The sequence below is a fragment of the Marmota monax genome, unplaced genomic scaffold (genome assembly GCF_021218885.2).
Source record: "Marmota monax isolate L192 unplaced genomic scaffold, Marmota_monax_Labrador192_F-V1.1 WCK01_AAM20220418_F8-fsc00084, whole genome shotgun sequence".
Classification (NCBI taxonomy): domain Eukaryota; kingdom Metazoa; phylum Chordata; class Mammalia; order Rodentia; family Sciuridae; genus Marmota; species Marmota monax.
The window spans coordinates 3,941,944-3,965,538 of NW_026694575.1; the positions used below are offsets into that span (position 1 = coordinate 3,941,944).

General features: G+C 46.8%; 1 protein-coding gene across 1 annotated transcript in view; it reads right to left on the reverse strand.

Moving 5' to 3' along the window:
• Nucleotides 1–23,595, reverse strand: part of Slit3 (slit guidance ligand 3) — a 579,279-nt gene that overhangs the window by 126,342 nt on the left and 429,342 nt on the right. Inside the window, exon 7 of the mRNA XM_046421334.2 lies at nt 4,678–4,749. Coding sequence (XP_046277290.1) covers nt 4,678–4,749 — 72 coding nt within the window. The remainder of the gene's footprint in view (nt 1–4,677; nt 4,750–23,595) is intronic.

The following is a 23,595-nucleotide window of genomic DNA, read 5'->3' on the forward strand; positions in this document are numbered from 1 at the left end:
CCCTTTGGTCATTAGAAATAGTGGTGGGGAGTTGAGCAGCATTAGACTTGGGTTTCTGATGCAAATGTCAAATGCCTGATCCTGGACATGCTAATCAGCCAGCAGTTATCTTGACTCTCAAGTGCTCTCTGTCAAGCCTCTTAATACTGAGTGGCAGCCCAAAGGAGTGGTGCGGGCCACCACTATGCCTACGTGGGAAAGCTGAAGGGCTCTCAACCACATTCCACTCAGCGTAAGGTCCATGTTGCCAACACTGGCCAACTAATGGGCTACGTCTGGCGAGGGCCTTCCTGCCACTGCATGGCCACAAGCCTCTGGCAGGCTGGAACCATGGTAAGGGGCCTCAGCTGCTGCAGACCCCATCATTTCAGACTCAATGAACTCAGATCCCACAGGAAATGCAATTTTTCCTGCTAAAAAATTGTGTACAGCTTTTTATGATTTTGTTTTTTTAAATGATTTTTTTAAACATTACTGTCTTTTGTATTTCATGGTAAGTCTAGCGCACTTTCAGAAGCTTCCAGGCCCTAGACATGGCAATTATATGGGACCCAAGACATTTTCCCCTTTGAGTTTCACAGTCAGACCCCCTGAACCGAAGCAAGCATGGCTCCCTCCCATCCTGGACTCTGGACACAGGTTCAGCAGTTGGGAAGTGATGGGGAGACCAAATTCTAAGCTGATAGGGGGACCTCAACACCAGGAGGAAAAACAAGACCTGTGTCTAACCGTGAGCATGATCTCTCGGTGCTTAGAGTGAGGGAAGGTATGGCAGGACACTTTCAGCTGGTAACTATTTCCTAAAAGGCAGACTGGAGAAGAGGGGATCCCAAGTCCAGGAAGCTCCCACCAGGTATTAGTGCTGCTCAGGGAATTGGTAGCCATGGGACAAGGTGGGACACAGGGCAGGCTGCGGGGACAGTGCAGGCTGAGGTGTGCCGGTTGACTCAGAACCATTTCATTAGCTTTGCTTTCATGTGGAAAGGCAGTCGCCTTATTTGGCAGCAAGGTCTGGATGCTAAGGCTAAGGGGATTCACTGTGAGGCCACGCGCACGGTCCCTGAGGCAGATCAATGAGAACAAGTTCCCGTCAAGTCCAATTGAGGGTAAGAGATCAACAGGACAACAAAAATGAGGTTTGGGTAAGTCAGCTCCTTCCTGAGCTGATTAACTTCTGAGACAACCAACATGTCAGTGTTTCCCTCTTGGCAGCTTATCCTGGGTTGGTTGTTCTCAATCCTGGCTGGAAGTAAGCTGCCTCTCTCTCTCTCTCTCTTTTTTTTAAGAGAGAGAGAGAGAGAGAGAGAGAGAGAGAGAATTTTAATATTTAGTTTTTAGTTATCGGCGGACACAACATCTTTGTTTGTATGTGGTGCTGAGGATCGAACCTGGGCCACACGCATGCCAGGCAAGTGCGCTACCGCTTGAGCCACATCCCCAGCCCGCTGCCTCTCTTCTTGACCTTGCTACAGGTATTCCAAGCCCTGTCTCCTAGGAATTCCTCCCCTCCCAATCTCCTCTCTAGGGAGTTCTGTACTGAACTCCCTGAGCCCATGTGGAAGCCATGCAAAGTTTCTTGTCAAAAGCCAGGGCAGAGGACAAGCTCCTTCCCCTCCCATAGGAAGGGTACCCACTGAAAGTGCCAGAAGATTCTCTCAAGCTGCCTTCTTGTCATATTTGGGAGATCAAACTCAGCAATAACACCTAAAATACTACTATTAAAAGAAAAATAATTATGACAATCATAAAACTTGAGCTTGGACATTTCTAGGAGTAGTTCTAGTCCTCTTAATTGAGGAGGGAAATCATTTCAATTCCTTTCAACAGTTTGGTGGGTTGTGATGGTGGTGGCCTGAGGGATGGTGGCCTCTATCAGCTGTGGGGCCTGTGGGAGCTCTGGTCTCCTCCTCTGCTCACCTGTTCTGCGTTTGTTCCTGCTGACTGTAAGAGCTCAGGCTTTGATGTCAGACTGCCCAAGTCTGATGTTGGCTCTGTGCCTTCAAACTTTGGGCAGTGATTTAACTTTGGACCTCAGTGGTATTAGCTATAAGGTGGGGGAGTTAATGATGCTTCCTTCCTAGGGTCATGTGAGGATGGAAGTGGGACGTGCTTAGCACCAGGCCTGGCACATGGTTAACCATGGGGTGAATGGGTGCTATCATTGAGACTCCAGGGAGACTAGCTCCAGACTGCAGACCCTTCCCAATCTGTGGCCCTCCTCTACAAGGCTACGGTTTCTTCTTCAGATGCCAAGGCATCCAGGTGGCTAGGTGCTTCCTACATGCCATTCTGTAGCCTTTTACCAATGGGCACGTCATATTCCATGTTGATGAGACCACCTTTGCAGAACATAAGGTGAATGAATACAAATACCAATTTACAAAAGGTGCCTTTTAGCCACAGACGCTAAATTAAATTTCCAGCAAATCCTTTTAGAGAGGGTCAGTGTTCATTTTCTATAAAATGTGGCTTTCTGAATTCAATATAAAAGCTTTCCTTTGGAAATCCCATTTATGACTTCCTTCCTCTCTCCTCCTCCCTCCTCCACCACCACCAGCCCCACCCCCCCAACTCTTTAATTACAGTGAAGGGGGATTAGTCAGCTCATCTCCAGGGAGTTCTATACAGAGCCATCTCTGAAATTAAACTAAAGAGAAAATGGCAGCAGGCAGGAAGCAAAGAGAGCAGACAAGATTGATTGACTGATCTGAACTCATGTTCAGGACTATGGAGAAGAATGGCAACAGAAACAAGGAGATAAAACTGTCCCTCCCCTGCCTCCTCCCAGTGCACCCTAAACAAGTACCTAAGGTCCAAGCCTAACCCCCTGCCCCAACTCCCATGGAACCAGAAAGCTCCCATTATTGCTGCTCCTCAACTGAAAATCACAAAGACGGAAAGTATAAATCATAGAGGAAGACTCCCCAGGAGCTGGGCTGCTGCTTTCTGCAGGTGAGAGTCATTTTTCTTCCATGCACCCACTTGTCTGAGGTGACGCAGGCCCAGCGTCCGGATATTCACTTTTGGCTCCTTGCCTGGGAGCCCTGGGCTACACATTTCCCCCGCTCAATTGTGGTTTGCAGGGGACTTTGAAGAGATCTTTGAAGACCAACTGGCTTCTCCTTAAAATTCTATGAATGCACCATCCCACTTTAAGGGGTTGGGAAAAGGACAAATTTTCCTGGCTGAGTTATGCTATTGTGTGATTAAGGGAAGAATTTGGAGAGAAAAGATGGAGCTGACATCAAATTGTTGTTGTTCTTTACAATAACTAGTATTTGTCTGCGCATACCATGTACCAGGCCCTTCACGTATTCAAGTGTATTTCATTCTCATAATGACAGTGAGGTGAGCATTTATTAACCCACTTTCCTTGAAGCACAGAGAGGAAGTGGCAGAGCTTGCATTTCCACCCAGGTCAGCCTGACTCCAAATCCTGTCCCCTTCTGAGGGGCTCTGCTTTGCTTCCTTGTAAAGTGCCTCACTGGCGTTTGCTTTGTCCTCACCTGAGGTGAGATCACGTTCTCATGAACATTCTCATGGCTCTCATGATATAGAGCATGAAAATCTCTTGGGGGGGCTTGTTAAAACACACTGCGGGATCTTCCCACAGGTCTGGGGTGGGGCCTGCAGGTCTGCTTCTGTAACAAGTTTCAGGTTGCTGATGCTGCTAGTCCAAAGGACCCCACTCTATGAATTTTGGAATCTCATGTATTCCATGATGCTTGGGGTCATAGATAAGCTGGTTGTTTGGAATGTTCTAGATGTCTGGATAAATAATGTGATGCTAATGTTATCATTTATATCATTTACTCTCTAGCATATGCCAGGTGCTATGCATATGTAAAGCCACCCAATCCTCATCATTGCCCCTGTTTATAGAGGAGGAATTCTAGCGTTTTGCCTTGGCCCCAGATGCACTGGCTGAAAGCTCCCAGGAGCTGGCTTCCCCCTGAGGCTGCCAGGCAAGTGCCACTGAGCCTCCACTAACACAGAGCAAGCACTAAGCATGAAGCTCTTTGGAAAGGGAACTGCTCTCAGTTCTGGACATCACAAGGGAGATTTGCTTTGCATGCATACCCTGGAAGGCTTAACCCTATGCGGAGTCTTAAAGATAAAGGACCAAGTCAGTGCATCTCAATATCAGATTATCATCCAGGGAGCGGGTGAGCTGGGGGATGCAGTGGGTAGGGTCTTTCTTGGTGGGATAGAGAGAAGGGACAAAGACTCTTTCTCTTCCACCATTCCCAGAGGGGAAAACAGCCACTGGCAATACAACAGAACTGCTCATGGCACATGACATTAGCTAAGCAATGTGAATCATGACATCACCGTTTTGCATGTTCTATGACAATGGACAATTAACAACTTTTTAAAATCAAGGTGAGAAAACAGAACAAGCACAGTACAGGGAGAATTCCCACAGGCTCAAGATGACAGAAATGAGTCTGTCTGGTGCAGAATGGTGGTTCAGAGTCATGGGTGACACCGTGACCCTTCCCTGCATCCATTCTCCCTCACCATCTCACCCCTTAGTTAATAGCAGGAGACATTGGAATATAGGGACTGTCTGCCCGGGCTAGCTGACAGGAGGTGTCATCGGCAACTAGAGAGCTGAGCTTTGGAAGTAGTAGGGGACAGGCGGGCGAGGAGCGGGGACCTGGGACCTGTACTCACAGAGTCCGGATCTTCGGCATGTGGTTGAAGCTCGTGACCAGGATGCGGCTAATGTTGTTGTTATTGAGAGTGCTGTGGAGACAGAGGGAAAGGAAGAGGTCAATGAGGAGCAAGATGGGGGCACTGAAATGTCACAGAAGGCGGGGCAGGGACCAACAGTCAACAGCCACCAGCCAATCATCAGGGCAGCTGGAGACAAGGGACAGGTCTCTGGCTGATGAGAGAATATGCTGACTTCCTTATTCCCCAGGTTCCTCCTGCTGTTCTCCCGCAGCACTGGCTTGTCCACTGTGAGCAATGACAACCTTTCCTGATCCTACTGTGTGCTGAGTGCTTCATTGGGATGGCCCTAATTCCTCTAAGGACCCAGCCAGTTGCATGTCCTCTTTTAGAGAGAAGGAAACAGATTCGTGGCATTTTGCCTATAACGCACAGACCCACAAAGTAGACGTTATGCTGGTGTCGGAGGCCAAGGGGCACAGAGAGGTGAGTAACCTCCAGCAACCTCACCCTAGCTGCTAGCGCTGCAGGTGGCTGAACCCTGCCCTCTCCTACTCTGTTCCTTGTCGGCTCCACATTCCATCTACTCACACATGAGGCCACATGAACAGGTTTTCCTGCACTTCCCAGGCATCTGCAAGCACATCTCATCTCAAGTGCATTGGTGAGCTCCATGGGGACATAGACTGACTCACCTCCATCTTGTTCGTGACCACAGATGGGGCTCCTACAATGACCAGGACTTTTGCACAAGGAAAGGTGTGAGGAGGGACAGAGTAGGACTGCTGAGGAATGAAGTCGGGCTACAGGCGAGCACTGCCAGCCTTACCCGTCTGGGGAACTATTACGAAGCCCAGGGGAACAGGGCAGCCAAGGAGGCCATGGGCAGAGGCCTGCAGCACTTAGCAGCAGGGGCCATCTCAGGTCAGCGCACTCAGGGACTCCTTAATCGAGAGGCCACAATCCATGGGCCCCCCACCTGCCTCGTTGCACCTGAGAGCAAAAGCTGGACACACCCCTCACTACCATCATGGTGGCCACCTGCTCCTGTGCCTTCTCTTTCTCTTTCTCTCCAAGGCCACATCAGACTTCTTTTCTCATCAGCCCAACTCCTCTCATCCTTTCTTGGGCCCACACAGGTCCCCACTGGCCCAGGAAGGGGCCTTCCTTTGGAAGTTTCATTGGTTATGTGACTTCTGCACTGGCCACTTGGTAAACATAACATCTTCCCCCTGAGTGCCCTCTACAAGCATAAGCTCTCCAAAGGTGGGGCATTTTCTATGTTGTGCATGACTATAGCCCCAAGGCCTGGTCCAGACGTAGTTCAAATTGAGTCTGGCCATTCCCTAGTAGTGCAGTCTTGGGCAAGTTAGTAACATCACTTATCTACAAATTCTTCATCTGTGGAAGGAGGCAGGTACTTACAGACTGGGAAAGGCTCAGCATATAGTATGTGCTCAGTGAACAGGCCACTGTTACTAACAAGAGTGGGGAGAATCTAGTCCTGTCCTGGTCATTTCTATCCCCTACCCCAACCTCTACAGAAATAGAAACAGAGCTCCACTGAGCACATAGTAGCCCCCATGCTCACCCCACCCACCCATAGGGCCCTGCACAGATTCTTTCTTTAGCTCCTTATGACTGTAGTTTAGAGCAGCATTCCAATACTCACATGCCCCACCCCAGATGGTTCCTCTAACCCACCTGGTCTACTTGTCATTTGCTTGGCCAATGAGACCCAGAGGGTCTGCTTACCCAGAGGCATAGCATTTGATTCCTGACCCTCCCTCATTGTTCACTGTGCATCTACCACATGTCTGTCCCTGTGTTAGGATGCAGGATGGTAAGAGGAACAGGCGGACCTAATTTACATGGCTTGCTTCTGCCTATTCTGTGACTGTGCTACTCCGCCTGTGCAGAGAGTTGCCTTTTATGAAGTTGAACCTACTTAGCTGTTTTGTTTGTGTGGCTCATCTTTTCTGTGTGTGTGGGTGAGGGGAAGGGACATCCATCCTGTCTCTGTGCACTCCGGAAGCCTTATCTCATCAGACAGTGCAGAGATATTCATCACTCCCATCAGACCAGACTCTGTCGCATAGGATTAGGAAGGCCTCCAGGGCAGAATGGAGGCTCTCATTTCTTCTCTGTCCACATCAGAGTTCTAGCCTCCACACTTGGGCAATACTTAGATAGGTTTGTTGACTGACTACCAGACAAAAATCTGAGCATCTCCTTGTCTCTCAAAGGCAAGGAATAGGAAGCCTTTGAAGAGACAGGGCTTCTTCTGGACCATGCTGCTCACCATCAGGGGGAGTTCGCAGCCCAGCCCTAATGAACTGAATACATGGTACAGTTATACATGGGCTTCGACTGAACTGAGTCTGGCAGTGATGACTTATTAATGTATTACTACACTGATATTTAAATGTGAGCCATAATGAGAGCCATAAAACATTTACGATAATAGCAATTATTCCAGAACCGAAATGACTAAACACAGTATTCAGACTTTCATGATTTGCAGCTTGGGGCTAGCCAACCCAGAGATGTCAGAGGGTGGCTAACCTCTTAGACACGGATCTCTCTCGCAGCTACAGCTTCTGTTTCCCTAAGAAATAGATTTATTTTATTTCTAGCCCTGGAAGCTTTTGCCCATGAAGAGAGCATTGTACTCTTTGTGGTTTTGTGCCTGAGCAGCTGGCATTCAGCAGAGGAACTGTCATATCCCCAGTGCAGAGCTCTGAGCACGGGCCTTGGTTTAGATTCGGACTCTGCCATTTACAGCCTGTGTCATCATGGTCACTCTCTTCACCTAAGTTTCCTCCTTGTAACAGGGAGATGATGATAACCCTGACCTCAGAGAGCTTTTGTGGTGATTAAGTGAGATGATACTAATAGTTACCAACATTAACAGAGAGCTTCTTGTATATTATAGACGGGCTCTGGCTAAAGGAGCTCCACCACCCCATCTCATTCAATTCCTCTGGTCACCCCGCAAGGAGGGAATTCTGATATCTCCATTCCATAAATGAAGAATGAAACAGGTGGTGGAGCCAAGATTTAAATTCAAGCCAGTTTGACTCCAGGAGCAAGGTCTGTATCTGTCTCCTCTCGCTGCTGTAACAGAGGACCATGAATTTAGTGGCTTAAGTTTGAAGTCTTACAACCTGGAGGTCATTGTCCCAAGTGGGTTCTTGGGGCTGTTTCTTTCAGTGGCATCAGGGAGAAGCCTCGGTTTCCTTGCCTTTTGCAGCTTGTAGAGGTCACTCCTACCCTGGACCATGACTCTTCTGGGTCACTCCATCCTCCAGTGAACTTGTTATGATCTCCTGCCCCATCTTATAAAGACTTTGGTGATTGCATTTACAGCCTCCCGGATAATCTTACCTCTCAGGAGCCTTAATTTTAGTCACATCTGCAAGGTCCCTTTTGCCATTGAACATAACATTCATAGGTCCCAGGAATGAGATGTGGACATATTTGGGACCCATTACCCAGCTGACCACAAAACCCTTGCAAAAGAATATATAAAGCACTTAGTACACAGCAGTGCCCCCGTGGACTCTCAATGATCATCAACAATGGTTCTGGTGGCTTGGGCTGGTTCAGTCCTGTACTTTATAACATAGTTTCACATTGGTCTAATTTGATATTTATAGTCGGCTGATTCTCCCCATTTTAAAGATGAGCAAATTTGAGGCTAAGGTTCTCTACATATTTCTCCCTGATATACCCACTGTCTCCTGTTCTAGGATAAGCTGTCACTCCATCCAGATCTTTCCTGTCATATCCACATGGGACTGGAAACACCTGTACAAACTGTTCTGTTGCCTCTCAGTTTATAAACCTTGTTGGGAATTAGCAAATAGAAAAAAGGTTTGTTCCAACAGTGACACTATCCCACCTCTCCATTGGATCCCTGGTCCATGCTAAGTTAGGGGTCACCTCGTCACCTCATCTTATCTACCTCCATCCTCAGGAGGAGCTTTTCCAGTTTCAGAGTCTACCTTTGACCTCATTCTTCTCATCTGGACATATTTTGAGAAAATATGCCTCCCTCCCCAATTATCCAGGCAGTAGTTGGCAGATTTATCCTAAGTAAATACTCTTCATTCAGCATTTTCCATCAGGTTTCAAGCACAAGTTCAGGGTCAAATTAATTCTGTAAATTTCAGGACTGTCCAGTATTTTTGTATCTTTGAAAGGTACTGAATGTGCATTTCAGCATTAACTAGAAATAAAGTCAATTCTCCTCCCTGTGTGGTGGAAAAGATAGTACACCTACCTCTTATTTCTATCTTATAAATTTCCTGCTGTTTATAAATACGCATTCATATTGAGGCTAAATTTGACTGTTATACTGTCCAGTTGCCCTTTGCTTTATCATGATTGGAACATACATAACTAACGTACAAAGTGATTATTTCCCATATTAAAACGATCCATTAGGACAATGCCACTCCTAGCAATGCATCCATTCTCTCTTGGTGGTGAGCACTAGAAAGGCTGGACCAATATTTTTTCCCAGGCCACTGAGGGTTAGTGTACTTATCCCTGCTCCTGGAGTGCACAGATTCAACATTTGTGTCAGGGAAGAGCTGGCTCTGGTTCATGTTGCTCACTGCTCACCTGGGTGCCAGGGCAAGACAAGGGATCCCGGCCATGGTGAGTGCACAAGGCAGCGGTGCAGATAATGATCAGCTCCAGGGACCGGGTACATGCTGCCCACAGGCCAGACCCCAGGCCATGCAGCCTGTATTTGTCGATAAAGTTTTACCCATTTATTTCCATGCTGTCTGTCGTAGTTCTTGTGTGACAACGGCTGAGTGGTTACGACAGAAACCGTATGGCCAGCAAAGCCTAAAACATTTACTCTCTGACTTTATATAGAAAATGTTGGTCAGCCCTTGGCTGCTCTAGAACTGGGCTGTTCAAGTTCTGCCTTTGCCAGGGAGTAAGCATGACATGTGACCAGTCGTAACTGTTCTGAGAGATGAGCAGATGCCATCAGAGTCTTTCAAAACTTATAAACAACAAGAATACAAAAACAAAAACACATTTTCAGGAAACCTCATGTGGCAAGTAGGAAAGTTGGGTGTCAAACACAAGCTGTCAGACTCTAAAATCCACACCTGGGCCACCACCCCAGCTCCCACCATGCCCAACCTGCGATACCAGGATAGAGTCAGGACTGATACAAGAGATAGGGCCTGTGAATCTATGCCAGGTTGGCTGTGGAGTGAACTTGGGCAGTGGTGTGCCAAGCTTCACCTTGATATCAGAGAGGCCTTGCCAGAGGACCCTCGTGCACAGACCTAGAAAAAAGCTGAGAAAAGAATCTCTCCACAAGTGCAGAGGAGAGCAGGAGGGTGTCCCTGCTGCACTGGGTCCCAAGGCCTTCTTGTTGATAGTGGCACAGTATCTTCCCGCTCAGGAAGAGGCTGGAGTTCAGGAAGAGGTGGCGGGCAGTCCTTAAAAGAGGTGGCTAGAACCACCCTGCAGAGCTCCAACATGGCTTCTTTCCCTGTCCCCACTGCTCTCTGCTGAATGCCAAGGTGTGCTTCTCTTACATCACTCGAGACAACCATCTTGCATCTGGAGGGGCTGCGACCAGCTCCAGCCATGCCACCCTGGCAACCTTAATGAGGCTGACATTTCCCTCTGTCTTCCCTGATTAGGCCACTGCTTTATCACTGTGCTTTCTTGGCTCTGGGTGTAATCTGCGTGTTGTGTGTCCATAACACCATGTAATTGGCTCTAATGCAACAGTATTATCTGTGAGCATGTATCACATAATTGCAAAAGCAGGCATCTGCCATGGTTGCCACTGTAGCCTCCCAGTGTGCCAACCCCCCTAGGTACTCTTGGAAACCCGCCTCTTCCCCCACACAGTGAGGACCCAGTCTCCTCAGGTGAGACACTCTTCATTCCCTGTCTCAGACAGGGTGAATTCTCCCCACGGCTAGATAGGCAAGGTGGTTCCCTCCTTGATGGTCCCCAAGAAGACTCTGTGAGTCATCAGCAGCCATGGCACTCTTTTTCAAGTGAGCTTGGACATGATCTGACTACTCATTACACATGTGAGTGTCCAAAGCCAACACTCCAACCTTGAGAGGCAGAATCACCTCCAAGAGTTCCTATATTCGATTCAGAGGAGCGGACACACTGACGTAGGCAGAGTCCTTCCCAAACAGCAGCTGAGGGTAGAGAGGGCCTGGCCTGGTGGGTGGTATCTAACTGCTGGCATCGGGGGAGGAGAAATGGAGGGGGCCAGCAGTGTATGAACCTAAATGGGGAGGAGGGGCTCCCTGCTGCCCCTACTTCTTGTTTGGCTCAGACAGGGCAAGAGAAATGAAATTACTCTTAGGTGCCAGCATGGCTGGGCACTTTCCACACATTATCTCATTTAATTCTCTCTATAACCCTGAGATTCTATTGCTATTTCCTTTTGGAAGCCCAGCAAGATCAATGAATTCTGCTCAGCTCACACTGTTATAGAGTTATGAGACAATATTCAAACCTGGGAGATGTAATACCAGGACTTATATTATTAAGCATTATACAAATTGCCTCTTATAGCTAGGCACAGGGGCACACACCTGTAATCCTGGTGGCTTAGGAGGTTGAAGCAGGAAGATTGTGTGTTCAAAGCCAGCCTCAGCAAATTCGAGATACCAAGCAACTCAGTGAGACCCTGTCTCTAAATAAAATATAAAATAGGGCTGGGGATGTGGTTCAGTGGTCGAGTGCCCCTGGGTTTAATCCCTGGTACCAAACAAACAAACGAAAACCCCCAAACAACCACAAAAACCTGCCTCTTATAGAAATACCTTTAGGCAGACTTCACCCCACTTCAATCTCACGAGCCATGTGGGTTTGGGGGCACTGGCCTCACTGCCCAGCCTGCTTGGAGACAATGACATCACACAACTCCATCCTGTGCCAGGAGCAGAAGACTCAGCTAGGGCAATGAGGATGGTGGTAGAGGCCACACAGAAGGAAGGATAACTGTGTCTCAAAGCCTTAGAAAGTCAAGATTTGCCAACTAGTTGATATTTCCCGAAGCCCCTATGGCCCTTGCTGTTGGATGGGTCGGTGGGATTTTTAAGAATATGCTGAAGAACCAAGAACCAGATCTGTTCTTTAAGCAAAGTCCATCGTTGGCTGTTTACAGTGGGCGAAACGGGTCCCCGGGGGCAGGCGGGGCAGGAGGAACAGGAGGGAGGCAGGAGAAATGAGAGTGGGAAGCCACCTCTCACCCATCTGTCACCTGCTCTCCCTCCTGAAGGGTCCTGGGTGCTGCACATTTCGAGTTCCTTGATGTCCCCATGGATCGTTTAAATTAAAGCTCATAACCATCGTGTGGGCACATAATGAAAACAACCAATGCCACGCTGATGAGCCATTGCTTTCAACTGTTAGGAAACATAACGACCTCGAGAGGGGCCTTACTCACTGACGGATAGCAGTCGGGCTCTCGTGTGACACCTCAAATTAGCAGCCAAAGCAATAACAGCTGGGGTTTTTGTCTCAATATTTGTTCCTGACTCTAAAGTGATTTGGCACCGGGTGAGCATTATTTTTAAACACACAGCTCTCACGGCCAAGTAACGTTTTAAATGGCCTCCAGGTGTCATGTAAAACCTACAGAAATAAATAAAAACAATCAGCTGCTGATGTGGGCCTTTGATGCTACAGATCCCTTAACAAAAGGACTTGTCTTCTGATCTTCCTTCATTATATATTCACATTATGACAGGCACAAACCCGTCTCCACCCACTGAGCAGAGCCTTGGTGTTGAAAGAGAGAGAGAGAAAAGATGCTTCTAAAAAGTGTATAAAATGGAAGATCAAAAGAGGAAGATGAATCCTCAACTCCCACATGGCTCCGACCCTCGGCTGCATAATCATTTACCATGTGCCTGTGTTTCTGGAGCCCTGATTGGGGAGAAGTCCTTATCCACTGAGACGGTCACACAGAGTGCCTAGTGGTGACTCCACCGTTCAAGTGTCGTCCTGTGCCAATGTGAAGGAGGGGCCTGGATCCTGCAATTCTTTTTCACTGTCTACAGGGTGGGAGCCTGGGCAATCTTGTCTACTGAACTATTGGAAACCAGGTAGCTCCAGCTCGCCAAGATACCCGCAATGGGTCGAGGAGGAAAGAGTGGCCTCCAACTGGACAGGTGAGTCTGTAGTTAAGAAGGGAAAAAACCAGACAATATCCCTCTCACTCCCTGGGTGCCTTGCCTGGTAAGCGAGGAAGGAGGATGAAGCTTTTGAACACTCCCTGACATGCACGCCGAGCGCCCACCAATGCAACGCTATTGGGACGAGGGCAGAAGACCTGGTTGTGCTTTGTTTAGGCAGAGCCTGGCCCAGTGTCTGCATGGAGGGAGACTCGATAAATATTTACTGAATTGGTTTGGTGAGTTTCAAAACATGAAGGGTCATGTTTTTGGCATCTTTTGAGAAAAATAAATTTCCACTAAGAATAGCCTTTTGGGCTGATGCAGGGGCATGGGCTCAGCTGTCTACAAAGGGAGGCTTGTCACATAAGTGGGCTGTGCAGGAACCTAGTAGACAGCCTTCCTCCATGGGCCAGTCACTTCTCATTCCTAGAAACTGTGCTAAGCTGGAACGTGGGTGCAGTGTAGCCAGCTCTTCCTGCCCCACCCCACAAGGAGAAAGTGAGATGTCTAGAATTTCATAGGAAGTCTCCTGGTTTTTTAATATTGGAAACTAAATCACTTTAAGAAACAAAACCCACAGGTGAACCACCTGGAGGCTGGGTTTGGCTTGCAGGTACATTTTTGTGGCCTGAACCAAAAGAACTAGCAATTTGAATCCCAAAGTTAAATCTGTTAAGAGAATGAGAGCGTTTCGGTGGCATGCTGGTAAAGTGTGGCTAAAGCCTTCCTTTGGCACTGCGTGTCCTGAAAGCCACTGCCAGCTGAGATGCACTTCAGGAACCCACTATTCCAATCCACTATCTTTAAACAATCAACAATCATTCCACAGTTTTCCCCTGAACTATCATCCCTTGGTGACAAAGGGCCCGGAGAAAGTGTCTGTGTATGAAGGAAGACTGTCACTCCAGGCAGGTTGGGAACAGAGCCCCACAGAACTGCGGCAGAAAACCTGCACAGGGTGGTGTCTGCAGCTTCTGCTCTTGGGCTGAGATGCCAGAGAGGTCGTGCTTTACCCTCTGACACTTGCAAGGGAGGTACTCTCACAGGGAGCTGGGTGCCATTTGTACCTTGGCCCAGCAGGGCTCGTAAACAGGACTTACTTACGGGGTTTCTAGGTACCCCTGATAGCTTGGATTCCATGGTCTTCCTTCTCCAAGTTGACCTCGGACTGAGCAGTAACCTGTTAGGGCACTGGGTGGTCATCCCCCAGACTGGACCACATACCTGGAAAGCCTTATAAATGCAGGATGTTGTCCTCAAGTTGAATGCAAACCTCCCTTTGGCAAAACACTGGGGATTAAGGGCCGCTGGCACAGACAGGACATAAAGCCTGGCCTCACTAATTTTTGTTTCCTGTCTGCTAATACAGAGGACAGTCAGGCAGCAGTGAATACTGCTAGATAAAGAGCTGAGAGACCTGTTTTCTGGCCTGGGTATTCCATGAAATTTTCCTATGGTTACGGGCAAGTCACTGAACTTTTCTGGGGAGTTTCTTTCGTTTAAAATGAAGTGGTGGAATCACTTGACCTCAGGTCTTCCTAGTTCACAGTTCCACTCTCCAAGTCCAGCAGGGTTGGTGCTGACTACATTGGCATTATTGAATTGGGAGCAGTTTTCCAAATGCCAGGGAAAGTGGTCATGGATGTCCAGATTTGCCTAGCTTTGCACAAAGCAAGGACAGCTGGTCAAACTCTCCAAGTTGCAACCAGCCCCCACTGTGCAGCATGTGAAAATAGTTGTGCAGATTTCTTTCTCTCTGTCTGCAGCTACCTGGCTCAGCTTGCAGGGGTCAGAGGGTTTGCTTCCTTAACTGACGGCCACATTTCTAGCTGTCTGTGGAGACAAGTTCAGCCACTGGAGTGATGTTCCCACCTAGTTGACTTTGTGGAAGTCATTTGCAAGGCTGAGTGGAGGGAATCGTGGAGATCAGGAAATTAATTCATGCAGAAAGGACGTGGCTTTGGTGGGAAATGGTTTTGATAATTATAATCCTGGGTTTCAATGAAAGTGAGTCTTTTGTGGGTAAATCTATATGTATAAATTAAGAGAGGAAGGCGCAGAGAGGAGGATGAGGAGACTGGCAGATATTTCAGTGCATTTACTTTTAGAAAGCACTCTGTTTAAGCTTTCTGCTCTTAATAAATGACTAATGGCTGGAGAGGCATGGAGCAGGGCAAACAGGAACAGGCTTGGGAAGAACTATGGAGGTTTGCAGAGGGCATGCCCTGTCCAAAGGGTGCACTGGCAGCCACTCTGTCCCAAACCTGTATTGTCCAATGAAGTAGCTGTGAGCTAAATGTGGCAATTTAAATTCAGATGAATTAAAATTAAATAAGATTTTAAAAAATTCAATCTCTGAATTACTTGTGCCCCACCTCAAGTGCCTGAGTTACGTATGGCTGGCAGCTACCACACTAGACAGCACAGATAAACAGCTCCTCATCACAGAAAGTTCTACTGGATGGTCCTGCTGGACCAGTCCTGCTGGACAGGCAGGCCAGGGTTGTCACAGTTTCTAGATATTCAATGGAAGTTGAACTTCTACTTTTATATAAAATAACATGAGTTTTTAATGTTGGCAATAGTTTTATTATTATTTTTTAAACACTGGAAGGACCACAAAATAAAGGTAAAACCCCGTATTATCAGGTTTTATTTACTCTAACACAGACCAGCTGTTGGGATCCTATGATTTAATTAGAAGTCAAAAGAAAATGGACCCTAGAGCTTTCTGTGATAAGCCTGAAGAGTCCAAATATGACCCAGGAGAAGTGGTATCACTTCCCTTTGTTCTGCCTCCTCCCCTTCAGGACTCCTTCCTTACTTCAAAAATAGGAAATGGAAAATCAGGGAAAATCAGGAATGCCTCTCCACTGCTCCCCAGCTCCGAATCTCCATCACCTCCCTCCTGCCATCCTTCCGTCCGTAAAGCCAGTTGGAAGAAGAGAGCCAATTTCCTATTTGAGTTTCAAGATCCTGGCTTTCAGGACCCAGTTCTATAGAGGAATGGATTCTCTGCCTCAGGTAAGCTGAGCCCTCGGGTCTTGAGCTTCCTGGGAGATGATGGCAGCAGCCACAGTGGGCAGGTTTGGCTATTCAAGGGAACATGGCTCCCAGGCTTGGAGAACCCTGAGTGCCAAGAGATGGGAGCTGATCAGGGGGAGACATTCAGGCAACACACACAAACTCCTGTCTCCAGAGCCCCCACTGGCCGCCGAGGGGATGGGGGAAGAGCAGAGCTGAACATGGGGCAGGGGCCCTTCCTGACGGTCCAGTGGCACCTCTCACAGTGAATGGCCAATCTGTACTTTTGGTGGCTTTAGCATTTCCCACTGCCTTCCCTGCTCGACCCCGAAAGAAAACTCTTGGAAATCTTTTTTCAATGATACAGAACAATTTTTCGAGTTTTCACTGGGACAAACCAAACCAAAATGCTGCTCCCAAACCAAGTTGGTCAAGTCAGAATTTTAGCTCAGAGATGGGGGACTGAGGTCTGCAGTCCCTGGCCTCCACAACCTGACTCCTTTAGGTACCCTACAAAGGAGAAGTTAGGGGGAGGTTCATATATTCTAGACCCTTTCTTGCTGATGCTGAAGAACAGTTTGGTGATCTCTGCCACACCCTCTTCCCCAGGAAGGTACACCAATACATTTTCAACCTCAGAGACTAAACCCACCTTTGGTTAACAGGGACAAGAAATCATAAGATATCCCCAGACTAAAGGTACTTTCAAGTTCTGCTTATTTAAATGAAAAAAATGGTTTCAGATTTCAAAGTAATTTTTACTTTTTCCTTAAGCTGCTGTTCTAAAAACCCAGCTAGTCATTTCAAGAGCATAACTATCATCAAACCCGGGGTGGGTGACTCTGGTGTGTTGTGAGCACAAGGGTGTGTCGTGCAAACCCAGCCCCTGTCCTGACTCTCTGGGGCTGAATGGAAAGTGTTTTCCACAAAGTGCAATTTAATCCTGTTGTCTGAACAAATCACAATTTGTAGCAAAGTACCACCACCAACAAAAAATTGTATTCAGGGATATTTTAAGACTTTCATTAAGCAATGACAGTTCTATATTCAAAACTATTTCATGACTAAACACTCTAATTCTTAAGACTGTTAAAACCAATAAAATATTTGCAGCTCCTGGAGAAAATCAGATGAATGAAACATTTGGTAAATAAATGAAAATGAATCTTGTCTGTTAGAATACACCAATTTTCACTGTTGCTCTGATTTCATTCATTATTAAAAGGAAAAGAAAAAGAAAAAGAAAAAAAAAACATTTATCTGGAGAAATACAAAATCAAAGATAATGTGAAGGATGCAGGGTGGCAGTTTCACACTGCATTGTTCAGCATTTAAAATAGCTCTGGGAGGACCACAACCTTAATTTTGCTCAGGGCTGAAACATAACAGAGGATCTAGAGGGACTGGGGCAGGGTGGGCTTCTGTGAAGTCAATTACTTTGATCTTGAGCTGGTGCTATGTGCTTTAACTGACTACCTACTATGTGCCAGGCTTCATGAGATGCTGGAGATGGCAATGTATTACAGAGTATTTAGCAACTTCAAACCCCACAGGTGTCCTGAGTGGGCACTGGCTGTGGGCACAGCCCAATGGAATCTCCTTTAATCCACACGCCTGCCCTGAGGGTGAGTGTTTCCATTATTCAATAAGGAAATAAACCCTGAACATCAAGTCTGCTGGTGCTGGACTGGCTGCCAGTTCTGTGGGAGCAGGCTAACATCCAAAGTTCAACTGAACTGTACATCTGCCTGCCTTGGAGGGAGAGGGGGTTACCAGCATTAGCTGGTAAGCCCAATTTTAAGTTTAGATCTAAGCCTCCTATCCATAACTTTCCAAAAAGAAAAGCCACGGGCCTGGCGTGGTGGTGCACACCGCAATCTCAGCAGCTCAGGAGGCTGAGGCAGAAGGAAGGATCATGTGTTCAAAGCCATCCTCAGCAAAAGTGAGGCACTAAGCAACTCAGTGAGACCCTGTCTCTAAATAAAATACAAAACAGGGTTGGGGATGTGACTCAGAGTCCGAGTGCCCCTGAGCTCAATCCCTAGCACACAGAAAAAAGAAAAGAAAAACATGGCCCTGAATTATTCTGGGCATTCCCTATAGCCAGTGACCTCATGAACACATATACTTAGTTCTATGGCATGCATGTTCTGGGGTGTATTTTTCTTTCTTTTCTTTTCTTTTTTTTTTTTTAGCAGCATAAAGTGTAAGGACTCAGATTTCAGGCAGAACTGAATTTGAGTATCGGAAGAAGAGTCCCTTCAACCTGCAAGTGTGACCCTGGGCAAGTTATTCAATTTCTCTGAGCTTCAGTCTAGACCTTACTGGTAAAGTGAGATTAATAGAATCTACCTTGTGACATTATGATGAGGATTTAGATAAGATGCTGCCCTCTAAAGTCTTATCACAATGTCTGGAGGATGCTCAGACGTGGAGGTAGGTGCTCAAAAGTAGTGGAGGTTCATACCTGGAGGAGGGAATGCTACTGATGACTATGCTAACATCACTACATCACTTCATTGTGATATATTATCATCACATCACCATTATTTTTTGTTAATCAGAGGATCTGGGTCTATACTCAGAAGAAGATTGGTTGAAATGGAAGATGGATCACCTTTTGTATTAAACTCTGACCTGGACCGACTCCCTAAATGTCCTTGACCTGCTGCTGAGCACTGCTCATCCAGGACACCGGGTCTCCATCATGAGAGTTAGCCACCTCGTCTGGGCAGCAGCACTGTTGTCAATTTATTTTTACTGCCCTCTTCTCATATCAGAAAAGGGCTTTCTTCTCCACTTACTTTTCTGTGTCTGCCTGTGTGCTCAGGGTTTGGCAGTGTCACGTACCCATGTAGGCATGGTTGAAATACAACCAAACTGCCCTACAAGTTTGGTTAATTCCACTACTGCTTTAACTCTGGGATCTCTCCTCTCTAGGTGGGCTGAGTGGGGAATGCTCAATGTACCGGGTAATGCAGGGGTCTGTTGCAGGGCAGAGGGGCAGCTCTTGTGATAAACATTTGGAACACGTCGTCTTCCTGTGCATAAACCTAATTGCAGCCATTTCAAAAATCAAAGGGAATCTGGAGTCTACGTTAGCTTTTGACAAGAACTTTCCAGATGAGACAAGACACATTCCTATTGCCTCTGGGTGTCCTCACTCAGTTTTGGGAGTCTTGGACTCAGTTGTTCAGCTCTCTCTGTGTGCGGCCACTCAACAATTCTGGAAAGTGCTGGCCCAGGAGCTTCATTGGCCACTATGCTGGATGCACACCAGGTCCTTGCTTCTTGGATAGGCTCAAGCAAGGTTCCCTGGGCTGGCAGTGAACTTAAATGAGAAGGGGTCAGAGGCAAAGAGGAGTCACACACCCCATCTTAGGAGGGCAAGGGCTCCGCAGCCACGGTTGACTGCTGCAATGTGGAACTGTGGTCCCAAGGTTGCCAGTGCTTTGGGTTTTTTGAGAGAAACTGGAAATCTGGATTTTTATGAAAGTAATCCCGAGTTTTAAATGTGAAATGCTAATTTCAATTTTTATAAAACACTCTACAGGACAAGAAAAAAACAATCTCATCTGTGGGTGCGATATGGGCTGTCATTGGTCTATGGTCTGGTTTGCAACCTCTGGTATTAAGAGAGCAGAAAGCTGGATCATCCCTTGATTCCATCCTGCACAAATGTTTGCTCCCCACCAATCTCTGAAACAGTATCAAAAACATAAAGGTGGGTGGATTCTGAAAGGACAAATCATGCTTGGAATCCCCAGTCTAACCAGTGGTTCCTTCTGAACAGCAGGGTTGCATGGAGACATCCACTGTGGGCAAAGACATGGAGTCAGGAGTCTGGCGCCCCAGATTCTTGTCTCTCTACTGCAACCAACTTGCTGTTGACCTTGGGCAAGTCTAACAAGGGTCAGCCAGACGGGTGAGCCCAGTGAGGTGCTCAGGGTACAGAATGTTAGGCAGGATGTGTCTCCCTCCAGTCCTGGCCCTTCTCTCTGTGCCTTATCTGAACAATATAAGAGGTCATTCTAGAGACACCTAAGGCCCTTCCAGAATCAGGCTATTATGATGTCTAAATTTCCAAAATTGTCAGGTGACATAAATGGGGGCGAGATTTTCAAAACAATTGTCATCAACAGAGCTGTTTTATCTACATGAAATTTAGTGGGTACCAGTGACTTGTTAAGGGCAGACCACTTACGGGAGCTGGGAGCATTTTTAGGACATGTTCCTGACATCACGGGTCTGGCATTTTTGACAACGTATCTTCTGAAGTTCTGATTTGTTACATTTAACTGGGAAATAATATCTAAAAATACCTTTTCTTCCTCTGCAATACTATTGAAAAAATTAATTACAGATTTCATTAACCAGATTTTCTCATTTTTGCTTCATTTGTCCAATGCTCCCCCCACCCACCATCATTTAAGTGTTTTTCCCCCATGATGGTGTATGGGCCTGGTGTAGCTGTTGAAATACCTGGCTGTTCCTTGGCTAGCTGGCAGAGGCTGGTGATTCCTGACTGCGCAATGCTGGGAAGGCGGTCTTGGCGCATGTGATAGAGCATAAGCATGATTTGGAGAAAACCTAGCATGTGAATCACAAAATGCATAGAACAGGTGGAAACGAAAGGGCAATAATTTGGGTGACAAGAGGCAGTCTGACTCAGAAGCCTCGGTCTCTCAATTAAGAATCATAAATGCCATGAAGTCAAGGCTGTGTTTTGGGGGGTTCTGGAAAACAGAGTCCCCAAATATTAAGTGTCAAAGTCAACTGGCGACGAGAAGTGAGACGAATCATCTCTGCAACTATAATGTAAAACAGTGACGAAGCAGGATTTTTTTCTTTCCCTGCAAATCTGATTTACCTTCTGTGTTGTGGGGACCTGCTTGCTGCGTAAAGGGAATGACAGAGGCAAGTTTGCAGGCTTGTGGGAGGTCCCAACATGGGGCATTGACAGCTTGCCTAACTCAGTTCTTAGAGGCCAGTTCACCGTCATCATCCTGCATTCAGCACATGCTGACCACGCTCCATGGGAGACAGACACCACGACAGCTTCCCCCCTGCCCTGTTTAAGTGTTTTGTCCCCTCTTTGGGCCATGTTGCTACAATGGTTAACTACACAGGCTGTGCCGCCTAGTAGGTGAGCAGTGGCTCGACTTCCCTGAGATGAGCTCCTTTGTGAGAGGAGGGGTGGCAACGGCAGCTCCATGAGGTTATGAGGCTGCGCAGTGAAAGCGCGTGCACAAGCACTGGCTATGGAGCTGGGCACTAGTAGCCACTCGCTGTTCGTTTTCCTCGTCCTTCCTCTCCTGCAATGGCATGGAAGCCTTGGGACATTGCACCTTGTGCTTTCCTGTTTTTCCTTTCCTGGTTGCCTGGGAAGGTAGGTGGTAGCTCTTTTCCTTGTCCCCTACACTCTGAGCTGAGCACTACCACTGGGCGAGGTGGGCAACCTACGGTCCTTCCGACCTTGCGCCAGTTCATTTCACTTCTGGTCAGGGGTTGCCTCCCAGACTTGCTTCCTAAGTTCCAGCTCAACTGAATCAGTGAAACTGACCTCAGCCTCGATGGAAGCACATTTTGTGATTTTCAGCCACAGGAAGGACAGAATAATGGGGTTATCATGTGTGAAATAATTTCCACTAGTAGTTAACATCTGCAAATTTTCCTTAATTTTGAGAGCATTCCATGGCTAACCATGAGTAAGCACACCTGAACCATTAGAGTTTGTCTCCTTAATTTGTAAACTTTTAAACTTCAGATACTTAAATTGACCTTTCTGTGAATAGGGTAATTTGAATATGTTTTCTCTCTCTCTCTGAAAAATTTATTAAATTAATGTGTGATGCCCTCCCTAAGTTCCTATTTATTATTTCTTTACGGTGCCTAAATTGTGATTACAGAGAAGCATTATAAATTGTCAATGTGCAGATGAGACTTGGAAGGTCTGGGGCCAGGAGAGCAGGGGAGCTCTTTAAATAGAGATGTCAGCCCCAACTGATTTCAGAGTGGCTAGCCATTAAGATGGATGGTTCCAAAGCTATATGCCTCTACTGGAAATTAAAAACCCATGGAATAACTGATTATGATTAATTTTAAGTACTTAGCCACGAGAAGCCAAAAGCAAGCATCTTTAAAACAAAGCTATTGATCTGGCTTTGTTTGGAATTGAAAAGATAAACTAATCAGATCCTGTGGGCTTTTTTGTAATGATGGAGAATGAGAACTTTGATAATTATTTTGGTCATGGGTCTCTAAGTTTTAGCCTGGAAACACCCGGTGTATCTGGGTGCAAATTTTTCTTCTAGCAAATATCTGAGAGGAGTTGTCTAATTTTGTCCTGGTAGGGGTTTGATGGGGGTGAAGGTAGAATAGAAAGAAAGTTCGGAAAGTGGAAGGGATAACATTTAGAGAGTCCCTCCTATGTAATGCTTAGGTCATTACTCCTCAAAGTTGAGGAAGAAGATTCAGAGAGGTTAAGAAGCTTGACCCAAGCCTCACCACTTTCGGGATTCCCCACCCAGGTGTGCCTGGGTGAAGCCCCCTCCCCCCAGTCATCTTGGGGGCAACATGTTCTAGCACAGAGAACCCTCCTGGGGTTGACAGGTCATCACAGCTGTTGGTGAAAGCTGATGACTTCCATTTCCTGGTCTCTTCCCAAGGAATTTTCTCATCTTTTTCATTCTCTCTGGCAAGGGAGGGGAGAGGTGATAAGTTTCTAGTGGCCCTTTTGACAAAGGCGTTTTCTGCAGGCAGGGAAAAGCATGCCTATCCATCTCAGCCTCAGCCTCCTGAGAAGTCCAAGATTACTAAATTTGGGCTGGCACACTCTCCCTCGAAGACATGCATTTGTTGCCGGTTCCGGGGTCAGAGTTTGGGTGAGGAGAGACCATCCATCTTAGGAATGACAATCCAACTCCCCTGCTGAGGGTCCTGTGTATTCTGTACCGGGAATTCTCAGCTCTCATCTGATTTCCAATAGCTTTCAGCCTCAGCACGCCCCTTCCCACCCTGATTCCTCTTGGAATCACCTTCCTCTCAGACAGGGTGAAGGGCTCTTTCTAACCATTGCTAGCATCTTCTGGGCCAGGTGAACAGGAAGGTGAAGGGAGAACCTATACTCTTTTCCTTTATGTACAAAGGGGCATTTAAATATATTCATTCATGTACTGATTCAGCTTTCATTCATTCTGCTAGAATCAGACACAGGTACCTGTGACTATGTAATTTTTTTTTTTCAAAGGAGGCTCAACAAATCCTAATCTCTTAGCACTCACTGGCTAGAATTGTAGCATTGCAATAATTTTTTGCAGAATTTGTAAAGGTAAGTCACTCCAAGATAGAGCAACCAACTACTGCATTGTACAAATGAGAAAACTGAGGATTCAAGAGCCGAAGAGACTTGCCCAAGGTCACACAGCTAATTAGTGGCAGAACTAGGACTGAATCATACATCTCCTGACACAAGTTCTACTATGCTTTATTGCTCCTCTCCAGGCTCCCAAATCAGGGACAGATGGAAGTGTAGACATGGGTGAGAACATTCAAAATGTTTTCTTACACAATCCAACTTTAGTTTGAATGACCCCAAGATGACTGCTGACTTTCCCCCCGAAATCAGATTTCCTTAGTTAAACCACTTGAAAATCCAGGACAGAAAGACAGCTATACATTTTTTTCTAGGTAAGAAGCATAGGGT